This window comes from Eriocheir sinensis, chromosome 14 (assembly GCF_024679095.1).
Source record: "Eriocheir sinensis breed Jianghai 21 chromosome 14, ASM2467909v1, whole genome shotgun sequence".
In the NCBI taxonomy this organism is placed as follows: Eukaryota; Metazoa; Arthropoda; class Malacostraca; order Decapoda; family Varunidae; genus Eriocheir; species Eriocheir sinensis.
In genome coordinates this window covers 8668341-8685225 of record NC_066522.1, presented here as the reverse complement: position 1 = coordinate 8685225, position 16885 = coordinate 8668341, and the positions used below count along the sequence as shown (strand labels likewise).

Genomic DNA, 16885 nt, shown 5'->3' with positions numbered 1-16885 from the left:
TTCTTTCCATAACAAACTGTCCTGTCCACTCATACGCCGACGACTCCACTCTGCATTATTCAACTTCTTTCAATAGAAGACCCTCTCAACAGGAAGTACACGACTCCAGACTGGAGGCTGCAGAACGCTTAACCTCAGACCTTGCTATCATTTCCGATTGGGGCAGAAGGAACCTTGTGTCCTTCAATGCCTCAAAAACTCAATTTCTCCACCTATCAGCTCGACACAATCTTCCAAACACCTATCCCCTATTCTTTGTCAACACTCAGCTGTCACCGTCTTCAACACTAAACATCCTCGGTCTATCCTTAACTCAAAATCTCAACTAGAAACTTCATATCTCCTCTCTCGCTAAATCAGCTTCCTCGAAGTTGGGCGTTCTGTATCGTCTTCGCCAGTTCTTCTCCCCCGCGCAGTTGCTATCCATATACAGGGGCCTTGTCCGCCCTCGTATGGAGTATACATCTCACGTGTGGGGAGGCTCCACTCACGCAGCTCTTCTGGACAGAGTAGAGTCTAAGGCTCTTCGTCTCATCAGCTCTCCTCCTTCTATATACTGATAGTCTTCTACCTCTTAAATTCCACCGCGATGTTGCCTCTCTTTCTATCTTCTATCGATATTTCCATGCTGACTGCTCTTCTGAACTTGCTAACTGCATGCCTCCCCCCCTCCCGCGGCCCCGCTGCACACGACTTACTACTCATGCTCATTCCTATACTGTCCAAACCCCTTATGTAAGAGTTAACCACCATCTTCACTCTTTCATCCCTCACGCTGGTAAACTCTGGAACAATCTTCCTTCACCTGTATTTCCTCCTGCCTACGACTTGAGATCTTTCAAAAGGAGGGTATCAGGACACCTCTCCTCCCGAAATTAACCTTTCTTTCGGCCACCTCTTCTGAGTTTTTTTGGGGAGCAGCGAGTAGCGGGTTTTTTTTTTTTTATTATTGCTTTCTTTTTTGTGTGCCCTTGAGATGTCTCCTTTGTTGTAAAAAAAAAAAAAAACGGGCTGGGGCCAACCATCAGGCCCCACCAAGAAAGCCTGCCGGCGCCATTAGCTGAAACGAAAAAAAAAACATGCACATTACCGGACTGACTGACTGATTAACTGATTGACTGATTGACCGACTAACTAACTGACTGACTGAGGTGGAGAGAAGAATAACAGAATAGGTGAAATTGTATTATTGCCAGATTTAAAAAGAAAAGGGAAACGTGCGAGCACACGTTAACAAAAATTGAAAAGTAAAAGGAAAATTCGTGCCTGTACATATATCTCTCGACAAAGTTTCAAAACGCCAAAAAATTTCCGGCATTATACTGATGCAAACTGTCACTATTAGCGGTATTATTATTCTTTTTTTTGCTGTATTTTCGCGTTCAGTTTCCACTTGCAAATTATCCTTTGAAAAAAGATACATGGCAAAAATTTATCGCACAAAAAACTGGCCACACATTTTCGGCCTTAATATATATAGTTCGGTACGACACATTGTCCCTTGAGGCACGGCGCGGCGCACCATAACTCATGCCAGCCGTGCGATGCCGCCTGGAAATTATTGTTCCCTATTATTTTACATTTTTTTTAACTTGAGAATTATTGTAGAGATATTAAGAGATTTTTTGGTAATAACTGAAGAGCTGAAATTAGTACAGTTCACCGCAACACATAAATAAATAATCTCTCTAGCTTGTGTACGAAAAAATAAATTCTAATATAATAATAATAATAATAATAATAATAATAATAATAATAATAATGATAATAGTGATAAAAATACTAATACGTTCAACTGACTTTTGATCATATATGACATTTGTTATTTATTGTTTAATAGTAAGGGCGAGGAAAGGTGTGTGTGTGTGTGTGTGTGTGTGTGTGTGTGTGTGTGTGTGTGTGTGTGTGTGTGAGGTTGATGGGTGTGCAAAGGTTATCGTAGTTTCACAATCTCTCTCTCTCTCTCTCTCTCTCTCTCTCTCTCTCTCTCTCTCTCTCTCTCTCTCTCTCTCTCTCTCTCTCTCTCTCTCTCTCTCTCTCTCTCTCTCTCTCTCTCTCTCTTTTTCATATTTTATACACTTTATTTCATGTTTCATCTTGTTTTTATCACATTCATATTTTCAAAACATTTTCTCCATCCCTCCCTCCCTCCCTCCTTCCCTCTCCGTACCCATCCCTCCCTTTACTCATCTCTCCCTCTCTCTCTCCCTTGTGCCTTTCCCTCCTCCTCTTTTTACGTTTTTATTCCATCATTCTTTTTCTTCCTCTCCTCGTTTCCTTTCACTTCCCTTTCTCTTTCCAATCTTTTTTTTCTCTTCATTCTCGTCTCCTCCACCTCGATTTCTTACTTCCATCCCTCTCTCTCTCTCCCTCCCTCCTTCTCTCCTCCTCTCCCTTCCTCCATCCCCCTCCTCTTCCCCCTTTTTCTTACCTCACTCAAACCCTCACTATCTACTTCTTCCACTTTTCTAATCTCTCTTCTCCCTCCCTCCCTCCCTCCTTCATTGCCTCCCATCAAAATTGTACCTTCTGACCTTTTTTTTCTCTTCCTACTCTCTCCATTCACTTCCCTTCCCTTTTCCTCCTTTCTCTACCACCTTTCACTTTCATTCTCATTCTCTTTCTCTTCATTTTCATCCCTCTTTGCCTTCCCTCCCCTTCCACCTCTACAACTCTCCCTCCCCTTTCTTTCGTTCCCTTTTTTTCTCCATCTCCCGTTCTTCCATCTTCCTCCTCCACTCTCCTTACTCCTTTCTCTTCTTCTTTTCATACTTCCCTCCCACTTCCTTTCTCTTCAACCATCCTTCTCATTCCCTTTGTTATTATCTTATTATCCATTCTCTGCTCTTTCGCCCCATCCCCATTAATCTCCTTTATTCTGCTTTCTTTATGTTTCACTCCCTTTTTCCCTTTTCTTCTTCCCACACTTTCCCTTCATTAACCTTTCTCACTCCCTTTCTTATTGTCCATTCTCTCCTCTTCCTTCCCTACCATCTTTATTTTCCTCCTCCACTCTCGTATTCCTTTGTCTTCTTCTTTCCTTCATTCTCTCATTTCCATCATCCTCTTTCCGTTTTTTTTTCATTTCCTCCCCTTCCTCCTGTTCTCTTCCCTTTTCTCCCCTACCATCTTTATTTTCCTCCTCCACTCTCGTATTCCTTTCTCTTCTTCTTTCCTTTATTCTCTCATTTCCATCATCCTCTTTCCGTTTTTTTTTCATTTCCTCCCCTTCCTCCTGTTCTCTTCCCTTTCCTCCCCTACCTTCTTTCCTTTCCTCCCCCACTCTCCTAACTCCCTCTTTCGTTCTTTCCATACAAACATCATCATTCTCACTCTTTATTTACGTTTTTTTTTCTCCCCTTCCTCCTTTGCTTTTGTTCCTTTCCCCTCCCACCCTCTCTCCACCTTCTGTCCCTTCCCCCCACCCTCCCACTCCCTCTACCTCTACCGTTTCTTCCCACCTTTCCCTCCTCTCCACTCCAAGCCTCCTCCCCCCTCTCCCCACCTTCGTTATTTTCCTCCCCACCCTCCTAAACCCCCCTACCCTTTTCCCCATCTTCCCACCTTCTTTTCCTCCCTCCCCCCACCCTCTTAACTCCCCTACCCCTTTCCGTTTCTACCCACCTTCTTTCCCTTCTCCCCCCACGTTCCTAACCCCCTTTCCCCTCTCCCTTCTCCCCAGGTGGTGGAGGGCAGCGGCTGGGGTTGGCAGCTGTTCGGGGTGAGGACGGAGGGAGCAGCGGGCCACCTCCACCCCCTGGCCCCCCTGGACTACGAGGACCCAAGACACGCCCTCGGGTTCTCCTTCCTCGTCCAAGTCACTGACAGGGTAAGGAACAAAGGAACAAAAAGGAAGAACAAACAACAGCAGACCTGATGGTCCTTACGAGGCTGTTTGTGACAAGCTACACTATTATAATTATCTAATCAAAGGTGGAAGATGAAGGACAGCAAAGGCGAAGGCTCCTCCCCACCCCCCCATCCCTCCAGCCAAAGCTGGCAGGAAAGGAAAAAGAACCATGCAACATGGAAAAACTCTCTCTCTCTCTCTCTCTCTCTCTCTCTCTCTCTCTCTCTCTCTCTCTCTCTCTCTCTCTCTCTCACACACACACACACACCTTTTTGCTCACAATATGCCTTCCGTCATCTAAAACCCCTCTCACATCCTCCTTCCCTCCTTTCCCTCCCTTCCTACTTCCCTCCATCCCTCCTTCCTATCCCCCCTCCCTTCCTTCCTCCCTCTCCCCCTCCTCCTCTCACTCACACACTTTCTCTCAATTGGCAAGAGTTATTAAAAATTTTATTGGATCCAATCAAAATAAGTTCTTGGATTTCCTCTACCAAGAATTTACTGAAGGAACCGACTTTCTCTTCTTTTTTTTTTTTTGCTATTTTATCGTCGCTCGTCCAAATTGTATCGTCTACCTCCTTTATGAGACGATGGCTAATGGTTTCGGGGCGTGAGTGGAAGGCCAACTTCTAGACCTGTCGTTCAAATTTCCTTTTCCCGAGTTTCTTCATTGTAATGTCATGGAAGTGGTGGCGATGGTGGTGGTGGTGGTGGTGGAGATGATGGTGGTGGTGGTGGTTGTTGTTGTTGTTGTTGTGGTGGGGGTGGTAGTAGTAGTAGTAGTAGTAGTAGTAGTAGTAGCAGCAGTAGTAGTAGTGGTAGTAGTAGTAGTAGTAGTAGTAGTAGTAGTAGTGGTGGTAGTAGTAGTAGTAGTAGTAGTAGTAGTAGTAGTAGTAGAAGTAGTTGTAGTAATAGAAGTAGTAGTAGTAACAGGGGAGGCGGTGGCTGAACAGATAGCGAGACGGCCCCGCGTTCAGGAGGACGCGAGTTCAATCCCCGACCGGTGCAACCAAGCTGGGATTTTTCAGCCGCCGCCGAGTGGCTTAAAACTACCCACATGCTGTCCAGAAGACCACCTATCAACCCGGACTCTAGATTCCAGGATTAAAGATGAGCTCCGGGAGGGCAGCATGAGCCAATGCAAGATGGCGCCACTATAAACACTCGCCTGCGCCAGAACGGCCTGGGCCGACCATCAGGGCCCACCGGGAAGAAGCCGTGGACCGACCATCAGGATCCACCGGGAAGAAGCCTACCGGCGCAATAGGCCAAGACGTAAAAAAAAAAAACAGAGTGGAGGCTAAGGCTCTTCGTCTCATCAGCTCTCCTCCTCCTACTGATAGTCTTCTACCTCTTAAATTCCGCCGCGATGTTGCCTCTCTTTCTATCTTCTATCGATATTTCCACGCTGACTGCTCTTCTGAACTTGCTAACTGCATGCCTCCCCCCCTCCCGCGGCCCCGCTGCACACGACTTTCTACTCATCCCTATACTGTCCAAACCCCTTATGCAAGAGTTAACCAGCATCTTCAGTCTTTCATCCCTCACGCTGGTAAACTCTGGAACAATCTTCCTTCATCTGTATTTCCTCCTGCCTACGACTTGAACTCTTTCAAGAGGAGGGTTTCAGGACACCTCTCCTCCCGAATTTGACCTTGCTTTTGGCCACCTCTTTTGATTCTTTTATGGGAGCAGCGATTAGCGGGCTTTTTTTATTATTGTTTTTTTTTTGTGCCCTTGAGCTGCCTCCTTTGTTGTAAAAAAAAAAAAAGTAGTAGTAGTAGTAGTAGTAGTAATAATGGTTGTAGTAGTTCATGTTGCTGCTTCTATTGTTATTTTTTTTTTCTTTCATTAGTGTATTCATATTTATAATAGTGTTAGCAGTAATAATTGGAACAGGAATGGTGGCGGAAGAGGACTGGTAATGTTGGTTGTTATTGTGGTGGTGCAGGTCGTGGTGGTGGTGGTGGTGGTAGTCATGTATAAATGATAAGATAGAAATAATGAGTTCCTGGTAATGAGGCAGCTTGGGAACACTTTCTTTTCGTATTTTCTCACAACCTCACTATTTATCAAACTGTCATTTATGTAGTTTATATTCTCTCTCTCTCTCTCTCTCTCTCTCTCTCTCTCTCTCTCTCTCTCTCTCTCTCTCTCTCTCTCTCTCTCTCTCTCTCTCTCTCTCTCTCTCTCTCTCTCTATTTCTCTCTCTCTCTCTCTCTCTCTCTCTCTCTCTCTCTCTCTCTCTCTCTCTCTCTCTCTCTCTCTCTCTCTCTCTCTCTCTTCATATTTTTCTTCTTCTTTTCATGAAATTATTTACACCTTTCCTTTTATCTTTTTTGTTCGTCCTTGCAGTGAGCTTTCGTTCACAAAGCTTTTTCTTTCCTTCTTTTTATTTTTTTCCTGTTCCCTCTTTGTAGCGCTCAATATATATATTTTTCTTTCTGTCCACATTCTCGCATATTTTTTTACATTTTTTGCAACGTTCCCGCACACCAAAAAATCAGTATATTTTTAGGGTTTGTTTTAAGTATGCTGTTCCACATTTTTGTTATATTCGTCTTTTTTTTCCCCGACGCGTTCCGTTTTCTTCTTCCTTCCTTCCTTCCTTCCTTACTTCCCTCCTTCCTTCCTTCCTTCCTCGTCATCGTTGCCTTCCTCGTCTTTGCGTGCAGGTGTTTCGCCAGTCAGTCACTCTAAGTCATCCTTTTTAATTCAACAGGCTCCTCGCGCACTGATGGAGGCAAAAAAGGACTCATTGCTCTCTCTCTCTCTCTCTCTCTCTCTCTCTCTCTCTCTCTCTCTCTCTCTCTCTCTCTCTCTCTCTCTCTCTCTCTCAATATCTCTATCTATCTATCTGTCTATCTATTTATCTATCTATCACCCTCTATCTATATCTATCTATCTGTCTATCTACCTCTGTCTCTCTTTCTCCTCCCCTAATCCTCTCATAATAAGGATGTCACAAAGTTCTCCCTATTCTTTTATTAATATCACAGCGGGTTGGATGCCTCAGGAAAAATGTGCTTATTATTTTTCCTGTGATTAATTTTTGTCTCGAAGTTTTCCCTAGCGTCGAGATTTTTCTTCCCTTGGCTTTATTGTCATTGTTATTTTTAGGGTCCTCTGTTATATTATATTTTGAGTTAGTCCTAGTGCTTTTTGAGTCTGCTGCTTCTGTTGTTTCTTCTGCTACTACTACTACTACTACTACTACTACTACTACTACTCTCTCATTTCCCCTTCACTTATCCTTTATCGCTTCTTCCTTTCTCTCTTACATCCTCTCTTTCAACTACCTTTCCTTATTGCATCTTCATCCAAATCCTTCATTACATATTCCATCCCTTCCCGCTAGCACAGCCTTCCTCCCTTCATAACCCTTCTTCCCTCCATCCCCAATATCCTTCCTTTCTTTCCTTTTCTCCACACCTCTACTTCATCCATAAAACTCACACGCATAAAGACTCACTTATTTTTTTCTTTCTAGCCCTTCCTCTTACTCCACTGCTTACCATACGTCTTTCTCTTAACACCCTTTTACTCTTATTTCTACTCCTACTCCTAATTCCTGCTCTATCTCCTAAGCTCTATCTCCTCCTTAGCTCACACGCATACACCTTCCCTCACACCCTTTCTGCCCCGCTAACACACATCCCAACACCGTCTTCTTCAACGCAGGGTGAGGGCGGCTTTGACGACCCGCTACATACAGACTCGGCCAGCGTCAAGATCAACCTCCTAAATGTGAACGATAACCCGCCCGCCCTTGCCCGCCCGCACGCCAACGCCACGCTGAGGGAAGACGCGCACCTGGGGACACTCATCACCACCATACCTGCCCACGACCCGGACGAGGTGAGTGGGGGACGGGGGCAAGGCTAGGTGTGAGGGTTTGGGCTGGAAAGGGAGGGATGGGGAAAGGCGTTATTGGGTGAGGGTGTGTGAGTGTGAGTGTGAGAGGCAAAAGGAGATGAATGGTTGGTGGTGGTGTAGGTGGTGGGGGGGGTAGTAATAGTAGCATAATAGTAGTAGTGACAGTAGTGGTGGTGGTGGTGGTAGTAGCATTAATATTAGCAGCGGCAGTAGAGAACAGGAAGACAGGAGGAGGTGAAGGAGGAGCAGGAGCAGTGAAGTAGTATAGTCGATGTCACATAACTTGGCGTGAAAAATCTTTTAGAGAAGGACTCGCAGACTTGGCATCATCTCTACTCCGCTCATTGGCCTGTTGTGAGCCATATCTAACCTGCGGCCAATTCCGTTTCCTATAACATAGCTTACTGTCTCTCGCTCTGTGTTACCTCTTTAATCAGCACTGTTGGTATCTAAATGTTGATATTGTTACAGTTGCTCCTCCTTATGGCCATTTATTGCCCACAGATAATGGAAATACATTTCAGGATTAATAATACCATGATGAAAGAGAAGAAAAGGGTCTTGCCTTAGGCCAGCGTTTACGTTATGACTACGTAGCATCACTACACATTATGACTAAATCAGGACTAAAAATATACAAAGAAATCTTACAATAAACGAGTTAATGAATGACATTGAGTAGACTGCAGCCTATCATTTTTAGTAGTAGGAAAAGTGAGGGAACAAAAGTCCGGCCCTAATAGGCCACTTCAGCCGCTTGATATTGCCCGTTTACGTGCAGTTCCGACTTACTTAGCTTCGTTGTGAATGTCGTTCAGTTTTATCTTCAGTAGTTTGACATACATTACATAATAAAGATGTCGTTGACTTAATTTTTATCAACAAATGGTACCTTCAAAACCAATAGAGGTTTTGGTCGGAATACAAAGTCATTTAACTGCACGATAGAGCAAAGTATCAACAGGCCAATGAGTCCACTAGACCATCCCCCAAGCAGTGATGCCAAGTCCGCGAGTCCCTCCCCAAAAAATTATCAGCGCCAGGTAACGTGACATCGATTTCAGTAGTAGTAGTAGTAGTAGTAGTAGTTGTGAGCAGTATTAGTTGTAGAAGTAGTAGCAGCAGCAGCCGTAGCAGCAGCAATAAAAGTAGTAGTAGCAATTATAATTATATTAATAATAATAATAATAATAATAATAATAATAATAATAATAATAATAATGATAATGATAATGATAATAACAATATGACACAAACTCCCCCTCCCCGCCATCCCTGCCATGCACGCCTCATTAAGCTATAGTGGTGCCGGTGTGCGAGTGACCCTTCACGCCCACCATTGTATTCGGAAAAACGGACATTGGGAAGCCTTTATGGGGCGACACTGCAGATTATAATGCCCTGTGATGCTTGAGAGAGAGAGAGAGAGAGAGAGAGAGAGAGAGCGGAGGAAAATTAGTGATAATAGAAGTGGTAATAATCCTCTTTCACTGACCAGCCTGGTGAACAACCCTACAACTTTGCTATCCTCAATGATCTAGAGCAGTTGGTTCAGAACCCTACACATATTCCCTACCGTCTTGGAGATAGACCCAACATACTAGACTTCTTCCTTACCTCTAACCCTTCTGCTTACTCTGTTAAACTCTGTTAAACTGACTGTCACTGTTCTTCCCTTAAACCTATCAACAGTGGTGTCCCGCAGGGCTCTGTCCTATCTCCCACTCTCTTTCTATTATTCTTTGATGATCTTTTTTTCCAAAACGAACTGTCTTATCCGTTCTTACGCATTACTCAACTTCTTTTGATAGAAGGCCAACCCAACAGGAACTATACGATTCCAGGCTTGGGGCACGAAGAACTTGGTGTCCTTCAACGCCTCAAAAACTTAATTTCTTCACCTAGCAACTCGACACAACCTTCCAAACACCTATCCCCTATTCTTCGACAATACTCAGCTCTCACCTTTTCCTACACTAAACATCCTCGGTCTATCCTTAACTCAAAACTTCAACTGGAAACTCCATATCTCCTCTCTCACTAAATCAGCTTCATTTAGGTTGGGCGTTCTGTATCGTCTCCGCCAGTTCTTCTCCCCCGCACAGATGCTGTCCATATACAGGGGCCTTGTCCGCCCTCGTATGGAGTATGCAACACATGTGTGGGGGGGCTCCACTCACACAGCTCTCTTGGACAGAGTAGAGTCAAAGGCTCTTCGTCTCACCAACTCTCCTCCTCTTACTGGCAGTCTTCTACCTCTTAAATTCCGCCGCCATGTTGCCTCTCTTTCTATCTTCTACCGATATTTTCATGCTGCCTGCTCTTCTGAACTTGCTAACTGCATGCCTTCCCCCCCTCCTGCGACCCTGCTGCACTCGACTTTCTACTCATGCTCATCCCTATACTGTCCAAACCCATTATGCAAGAGTTAACCAGCATCTTCACTCTTTCATCCCCTACACTGGTAAACTCTGGAACAGCCTTCCTTCGTCTGTATTTCCTCCTGCCTATGACTTGACCTCTTTCAAGAAATGTATCAAGACACCTCTCCACCCGAAATTGACCTCTCTTTTGGCCACTCTTTACTTTTGTCTGTTGTGGGAACAGCGACTAGCGGGCTTTTTGTTCTACACTTTCTGTTGCTCCGGACCTGTCTCCTTAGTTGTAAAAAAAAAATAGTAGTAGTAGTAGTGGTAGTGTAGTAGTAGTAGTAGTAGTAGTAGTAGTAGTAATAGTAGTAGTGGTAGTGTAGTAGTAGTAGTAGTAGTAGTAGTAGTAGTAGTAGTAGTAGTAGTAGTAGTAGTAGTAGTAGTAGTAGTAGTAGTGGTAGGAGGAGGAAGAGGAGGAGGAGGCGTAGGTGGGGGCGGAAGCGGAAGCATAGGAAACATGGAAACAAGGAAAGACGGGCAACAGCATGTTTGTTGATTCATTGCGAGGATGTCCGCTCTAGGGATTTAATCTGCCCGACAGTCACTTCATTGTCTGCAGAGCAGATCAAAGCACTTTTGGTACGTACATTCAGTTTACTCCTGATGCAATAAAAAAGCGGTCGATGCGATTTTTTAAGAAGTTGATGGTTTCCGCACCTACTAATTCAGAAGGAAGTTGTTCCACTGACGGATGACGTGATCAAAAAAAAAAAATTGCTATTGTCTGTAATGCACCATCTCGCTTAACAGACAAAGCGTTCTTTTTAGTTCTTAAGTTGATTTGTAATCCAAAGAATTTAGAGTGATCGACGTTACTTAAATTTTTCAGGTACTTGAAGACCTGAATTAAATCTCGTAAGTGTCTATTTTCCAGCCCAAAGAAGTTGAGTCGCCTGAGCCGTTCCTCATATGGCTGAGTCCCAAGGGGTGGAATTCTCTCTAGTAAGTCCATGTCCTTCCAGAAATTAGGGGACAAGGACTGTACTGCATATTCGAGTCTACCATCAAGTTGTATAAAGTTAGCATTTCTTCCGCCATCTTGTACTCGAAGAAGGAGGAGGAAAAGGATATGGAGGAGGAGGAGGAGGAGGAAGAGTTGTCATTTTTTTGTAATAGAAGTATTAGTAGTTGTAGTAGTAGTGGCGATGGTAGTAGTGGTAGTAATAGTAGTGGTTGTAGTAGTAATAGTAGTAGTGGTGGTAGTAGTAATAGTGGTAGTAGTAGTAGTAGTAGTAGTAGTAGTAGTAGTAGCAGTAGTAGTAGTTGATGTAATAGTAGCATCGGAAGCAGCAACAGAAACGCAATAAAAAATGTCCTTGCTATGGTAATAACGGTATAGCGAGAAAGGAAGACAAAAAAAAAAATTGAAAAGAGGGAATGAGAAAGACGACACAAGGAAGAGAAGGAGAAAAACCGAAAATAGGAAGAGGGGGAGGAAGAACGAAGAGAAGGAAAAAGAGGATGAGGTTTATAATCATATTGTTTGTGGACCGTCGCTTGATCCCAACACACACTTTGATGGCGATATTGAGTCATGGAAAAACGAGGCGAAATTCTGGCGCAGTGAGAGGTGAAGATGAGAAGTGTGAAGCGGGCCAGGAAATGAGGAAAAGGGGAGAGAAAGACGGGAATACAAAGAGAGGGTGAAGAAGGAGAGAGGGAGAGAGATGGATGGTGGAAAAACGTTGAAATGAGGAGTGAAGGAAAGCGGGAAAGTTACGTTGCAGGAATGAATAAACTAGCATAGAAGAGATAAAAAGGCTTATATAATGACGCCAGAGAGAGAGAGAGAGAGAGAGAGAGAGAGAGAGAGAGAGAGAGAGAGAGAGAGAGAGAGAGAGAGAGATGGAAAGAGAGATTTGCAGGGGATAAAACGAAACGAAAGTGGGAGGAAAATATATCAGAGGAGGAAAGAGAGAAACATGAAAGGAGGAAGTAGGAAAGAGAGAGGAGAGGAAACTTAGGATGATAAAGAGGAGAAGTAAAAGTTTGAGAACGAAAGTGGAGATAGAAGAGAAGAGGGGATTAGTGTGTGAGGGGGAAAAAGATGGATAAATAAAAGAAAGAAAAAAAAAGAGATAGTAAAAAGAGAGGCGAAATAAAGAAAGAAATAAACGCATTGGAAAGAGCAAGAGACTAATTAGGATGAAAAGGAAGAGCAAAGGAATTGAAAAAGGGAAAGGAAAAGAAAATAAATAAGTGGGTAAAGACAAAATGCCGGAAAGAGTAAGAATAAAAAAGAGGTTAAGTGGTAAGAGAAAAGAGGAGTAAATTAAGAAAATGGGAAGAGAAAAGAGGAAGAAAATGAGAAAATGGGAAGAGGAAAGAGGAATAAAGTGAGAAAATGGAAAGAGGAAAGAGGAAGAAGGTGAGAAAATGGGAAGAGGAAAGAGGATGAAAATGAGAAGGAAAACGCCGATATATATTTATGGAGGAAAAGGAAGCATTATCAAAGAAGAGGAGGAAGGGAAAGTGAAGAAATATTAGAAGGAAACAAAGGAAGGGGAAGAAAGGAGACGGAAAACAGAAAATTAGAGGTGAAAGAGAGAAAGAGGGGAGAGAAGAAAGAGAGAACGAGGAGAAGGAGAAAAGAGAACAATTAGCAAGGAATGAAAAAAAATAAAAGAGGAGGTAACGAGAGAAAAAAAAAAGTGAAAAAAACAAAGACGGGGAAGAGGAAGGGACGTGGAAGGCAAAGAGTGACAAAGACAAAGAAAGAGAAAAAAAAATATCGAGAAATCCAATGAAAAAAAAGGAAACTAGCACGTGGAAACGAAACAAGACCAGGAGGAGAAAGAGAAAAATAAGGAGGTGAAGGAGGTGAGGAAATTTAGGAAAGGAAAAAGCAGGAGATAGGTGAAAAGAAGGAGGATTTGGAGATGGAGGAGAAGGAGGAGAAGGAGGAGGAGATATGAAGGTCGGATAAAAGTGGAGGGGCGCAATTACCTACGTCTGTAAAATACCTTGTTAGTACGTGACGGCTCATTGACAAGGCTGCGAAGGAGGAGGAGGAGGAGGTGAAGGAAGAGGAGGAGGAGGTGAAGGAGGAGGAGGAGGAGGAGGATTAAAAGAAGAAGAAAAAAAATAGGGATGAAGAAGAAAAGGAAAAAGATAAAGAAAAAAGATAATATAAAAAGAAGAAGAAGAAGAAGAAGAAGAAGAAGAAGAAGAAGAAGAAGAAGAAGAAGAAGAAGAAAAAGAAGAAAAAAAGAAGACGAAGAAGAAAGGAAGAAGAAACAGAAGGAGAAGAAGAAGAAGAAGAAGAAAGGAAGATGAAACAAGGAGAAGAAGAATAAGAAGAAAAAGAAGAAGAAGAAGAAGAAAGGAAGAAGAAACAGAAGGAGAACTAGAAGAAGAAGAAAGGAAGATGAAACAAGGAGAAGAAGAAAAAGATGAATAAAAATAAGAAGACGAGGGACGAAAAAGAAAAAGGAAAAACAGGACGAGGTGATACACAATAAAAAAAATAAAAAGAAACGAAAAAGTTGTGAACCAAACGACCGAAAACTACCAAAGAAGATGCATTGCAAAATAAAATAAAAATAAAAAACAGGAGCAAGAAGAGGAAGAAGAGGAGAAAATTTGACGGCAGGGAAACTCAAGCAGCGAGAAATGTTTTGGCTTGACTTATGACGAGGCTGCCTGCTTGCGTGATTTATCTTTTCGTTTGAGTCATTTATTTAGCTATTTAATTAGTTACTCGCTTGTTATTTATTTTATTTATTTATCTATTTATTTATTTATTCGGCAGGTGCTTCAGTTGCCCTTAAAACAAATAAAAAACATGATGGCTGTGTATGCGGAAACGGTCATTATGTATTGATTTTGCTCCCTTCCCTTTTTTTTACTCTTCTTTATTACTCTTTTTCTTTCATCTCCATGTCTGCTCATTGTGGGGACTTTGTCTTGGGTCCATATCAAATTATTTCCTTCATGCCCTCTTGGGTCTCAAATAATGATAAGACGAAAAAGAAGAAGAACAATAAGGAGAAAAACATGAACAAGAATATGTACAAGAACAAAAGGATCATAAAGAACAAGAATAAGAACAAAGAGAACAAGAAGGAGAAGAACAAGGGCAAGAACAAGAACAAAAAGAACATAAAGAAGAAGAAGAAGAACAAAGAACAAGGAGAAGAACAAGAACAAGAACAAAAAGAACATAAATAACATGAATAAAGCAAAGAAAAAAGGAGAAGAACAAGAACAAGAGCAAGAACAAGAAGAAAAAGAACAAAAGCAAGAAAAACAAGAAGAAATAGAACAAATAGAAGAAACCACTCATGTCGCAACGAAGTCATGATAAATGCGATTCTTAGTCAAATGAGTTAGTTGTCTTTGCGTGAACTACGTATTACAACTTCTGCAGGATGTTTGTTCCAACGACAGACGCCACGACTCGAAAGAAAAAAGAAAAGTCTGCGAATGCTGATACTACTTCGCCTGCTTGTATCTCTCCCTACCCCCCCGAGGCGTTTTATATCTTTCTTTCTTGTCCTTGAGCCGCCTCCTCCTTCACTGGAAGAGAAATAAAGTCATCGAGTGAGTTTGAAGTGAAAAATAATAAATTGGATGAACAGACGTTATTGAATTCGTCGAGGTATTTCGAGTCCTGTTCCCTGTCTCCCCGCAGGCTTCCCCTCTCAAGGATAAAGAGGTTGACGAGGTGAAGTCGCCTGAGTTATTTTCTAAAGTAAAAGGCTGCGTACGTAGCCTCAGTTTGGAGAAGAAAGAAGGAAAAGAAGAAGAAGAAGAAGAAGAAAAAAAAAAAGAAGAGGAGGAGGAGGAAGAAGAAAGAAGGAGAAAGATGAGGATAGGGAGATGAAAGGGAAAGAAAGAAAAATTAGATTAGAAAGTAAGGCCGCTGCCATGCACCCAGGGAGCGAGAAAGCGAGCGAGAGCGAGAGCTAGAAACTTTAATACATTATAAGCAATGCAGGTGGCCACACTGGCAGCGAGCATCCAGATAATGGCGAGAAAGCGAACTGGTATGCGAGAAAGCGAGAAAAGTTGACGGTAATTCTCGCGCGAGATCGCTCGGTCAGAAGGAGTGACGTCACAGATATGCTTCTACATTATTTGCCGTAACTCAACTCATTCACTAGATATTTTGATTAGCACCGTTAAACACAGCAGTGATTGCAGAACTAGAATATGTTTGTGAAAACTAAATAAAACAAACTAAATAAATAGTGACGAGTTGAAGTTTAAGAATCACCCCGTAATGTTTATAACACATTTTACATATAGTTAACATTTGCAGCGGCTATGAAATGAGTACTAAAATAAACAATTCCATCTTATGGAGAAAAGCCTCCTGAATACGATAGTGTATACAGATTTTTCATAAAACGCCAGATAAGTGAAGCACGGAACTATTTATTAAAACGTTTCACCTCATCCCTCGTGTGCGCCGACGGGGTGGGTGCGAAGGAGATGTATAGTGTTTTTAGGCTATACTGCTCTGCGGGTCGCGTTGCCATGACAACCCTCGCCTCGCCTCGCTTTTCGTGTGGCCACAGTAACTCGCCTTGCTGCTCTCGCTCTTGCTCTCGCTCGCTTTCTCGCTTCCTGTGTGGCCGCGGCCAAAGAAAGGAAGTAGGAAAGAAATTGGAGTAATACAATGAAGGTTGATTAGCTAAGAATAAGAAGATGATTGAGAAGAAGTAAAAGCTGAAGAAGAAGAAGAAGAAGAAGAAGAAGAAGAAGAAGAAGAAGAAGAAGAAGAAGAAGGAGAAAAGGAATAAGATGAAGAAGATGAAGAAAAAGAACGAGCTGAGAGATGAGGAGGATAAGGAGACGAAAAAGGACACGCGAAAGAAAAAAATAAATAAAGAAAGTAAGAAAAAGTAAAGAAAGGAAATACAACGAAGGTTGATTAGATAAGAAGAAGAAGAAAAAAAATAGAAAATGGAGAAGAAGAAGGAAATGAGGAGAAAGATGAAAAATAGAGAGAAATAAAAGAGAACAAACGAAAGATAGAAAAGTAGGTTTGGAAATTAAGAACGTAAGTAGAAAGAAAGCAAAGAAGAAAAATAAAACGAAGGCTAAATAGATAAGGAGCAGAAAACCAGAATAAGGACGAGCACGTAGACAACTAGAAAGGAAAACTGTAAGAAGAGAGAAAAAAACGAGATCTTCAAAAAAGTAAGGAAAAGAGATAAAGAAAACAAGTATTAATAGCACAAAAACTGTGCTAGATCGGCGTCGCATGACCCTCCAACACCCCCCCAACAATTTATATTATGCAACTAGGGGTCAAAAATGGAAAATGCTGCCATCAGGCCCTACTATGAAGGCCTACCGGCGCCACAGGCCAAGACGTAAAAAAAAAAAGCTGACTTTGTTTATAATGCCATGTTGTAGGGTTCATCAGGGCTAACAAATGTTATTATACAATGTCATGTCGACAATGCATGGGTAAGCCAGGAAAACAACTTGAAGAGAACGACAACACCAACAACAAAATGGACAATCTGTTGACCGGCGTCTGAGACGCCGATAAAAATGGCTGGTTGAATACGGAGAAGAGAAAAAGAGACCAAGAAGAAGCAGGATGATTATGACGACCAAAAGGAGGAAAACGAGGAAAAAGAAGACAAACGAAAATGTCTGGAAATATGGAATGAACTCAAAAATGAAGCTCGGTGAGAGAAGGAAACGAAGACGGAGACGAGAAATACGAGAGGAAGGAAGAAAAAGGAAAGATTGAAGTTAGTAAAGAAAGGAA

The 16885-nt window shown here is 42.4% G+C and overlaps 1 protein-coding gene across 1 annotated transcript in view; it reads left to right on the top strand.

Annotated features, from left to right (window-relative positions):
• LOC126998314 (putative neural-cadherin 2) overlaps positions 1-16885 on the top strand; it is a 154397-nt gene that overhangs the window by 74767 nt on the left and 62745 nt on the right. The window contains exons 9-10 of the mRNA XM_050859800.1: positions 3683-3829; positions 7532-7708. Coding sequence (XP_050715757.1) covers positions 3683-3829; positions 7532-7708 — 324 coding nt within the window. The remainder of the gene's footprint in view (positions 1-3682; positions 3830-7531; positions 7709-16885) is intronic.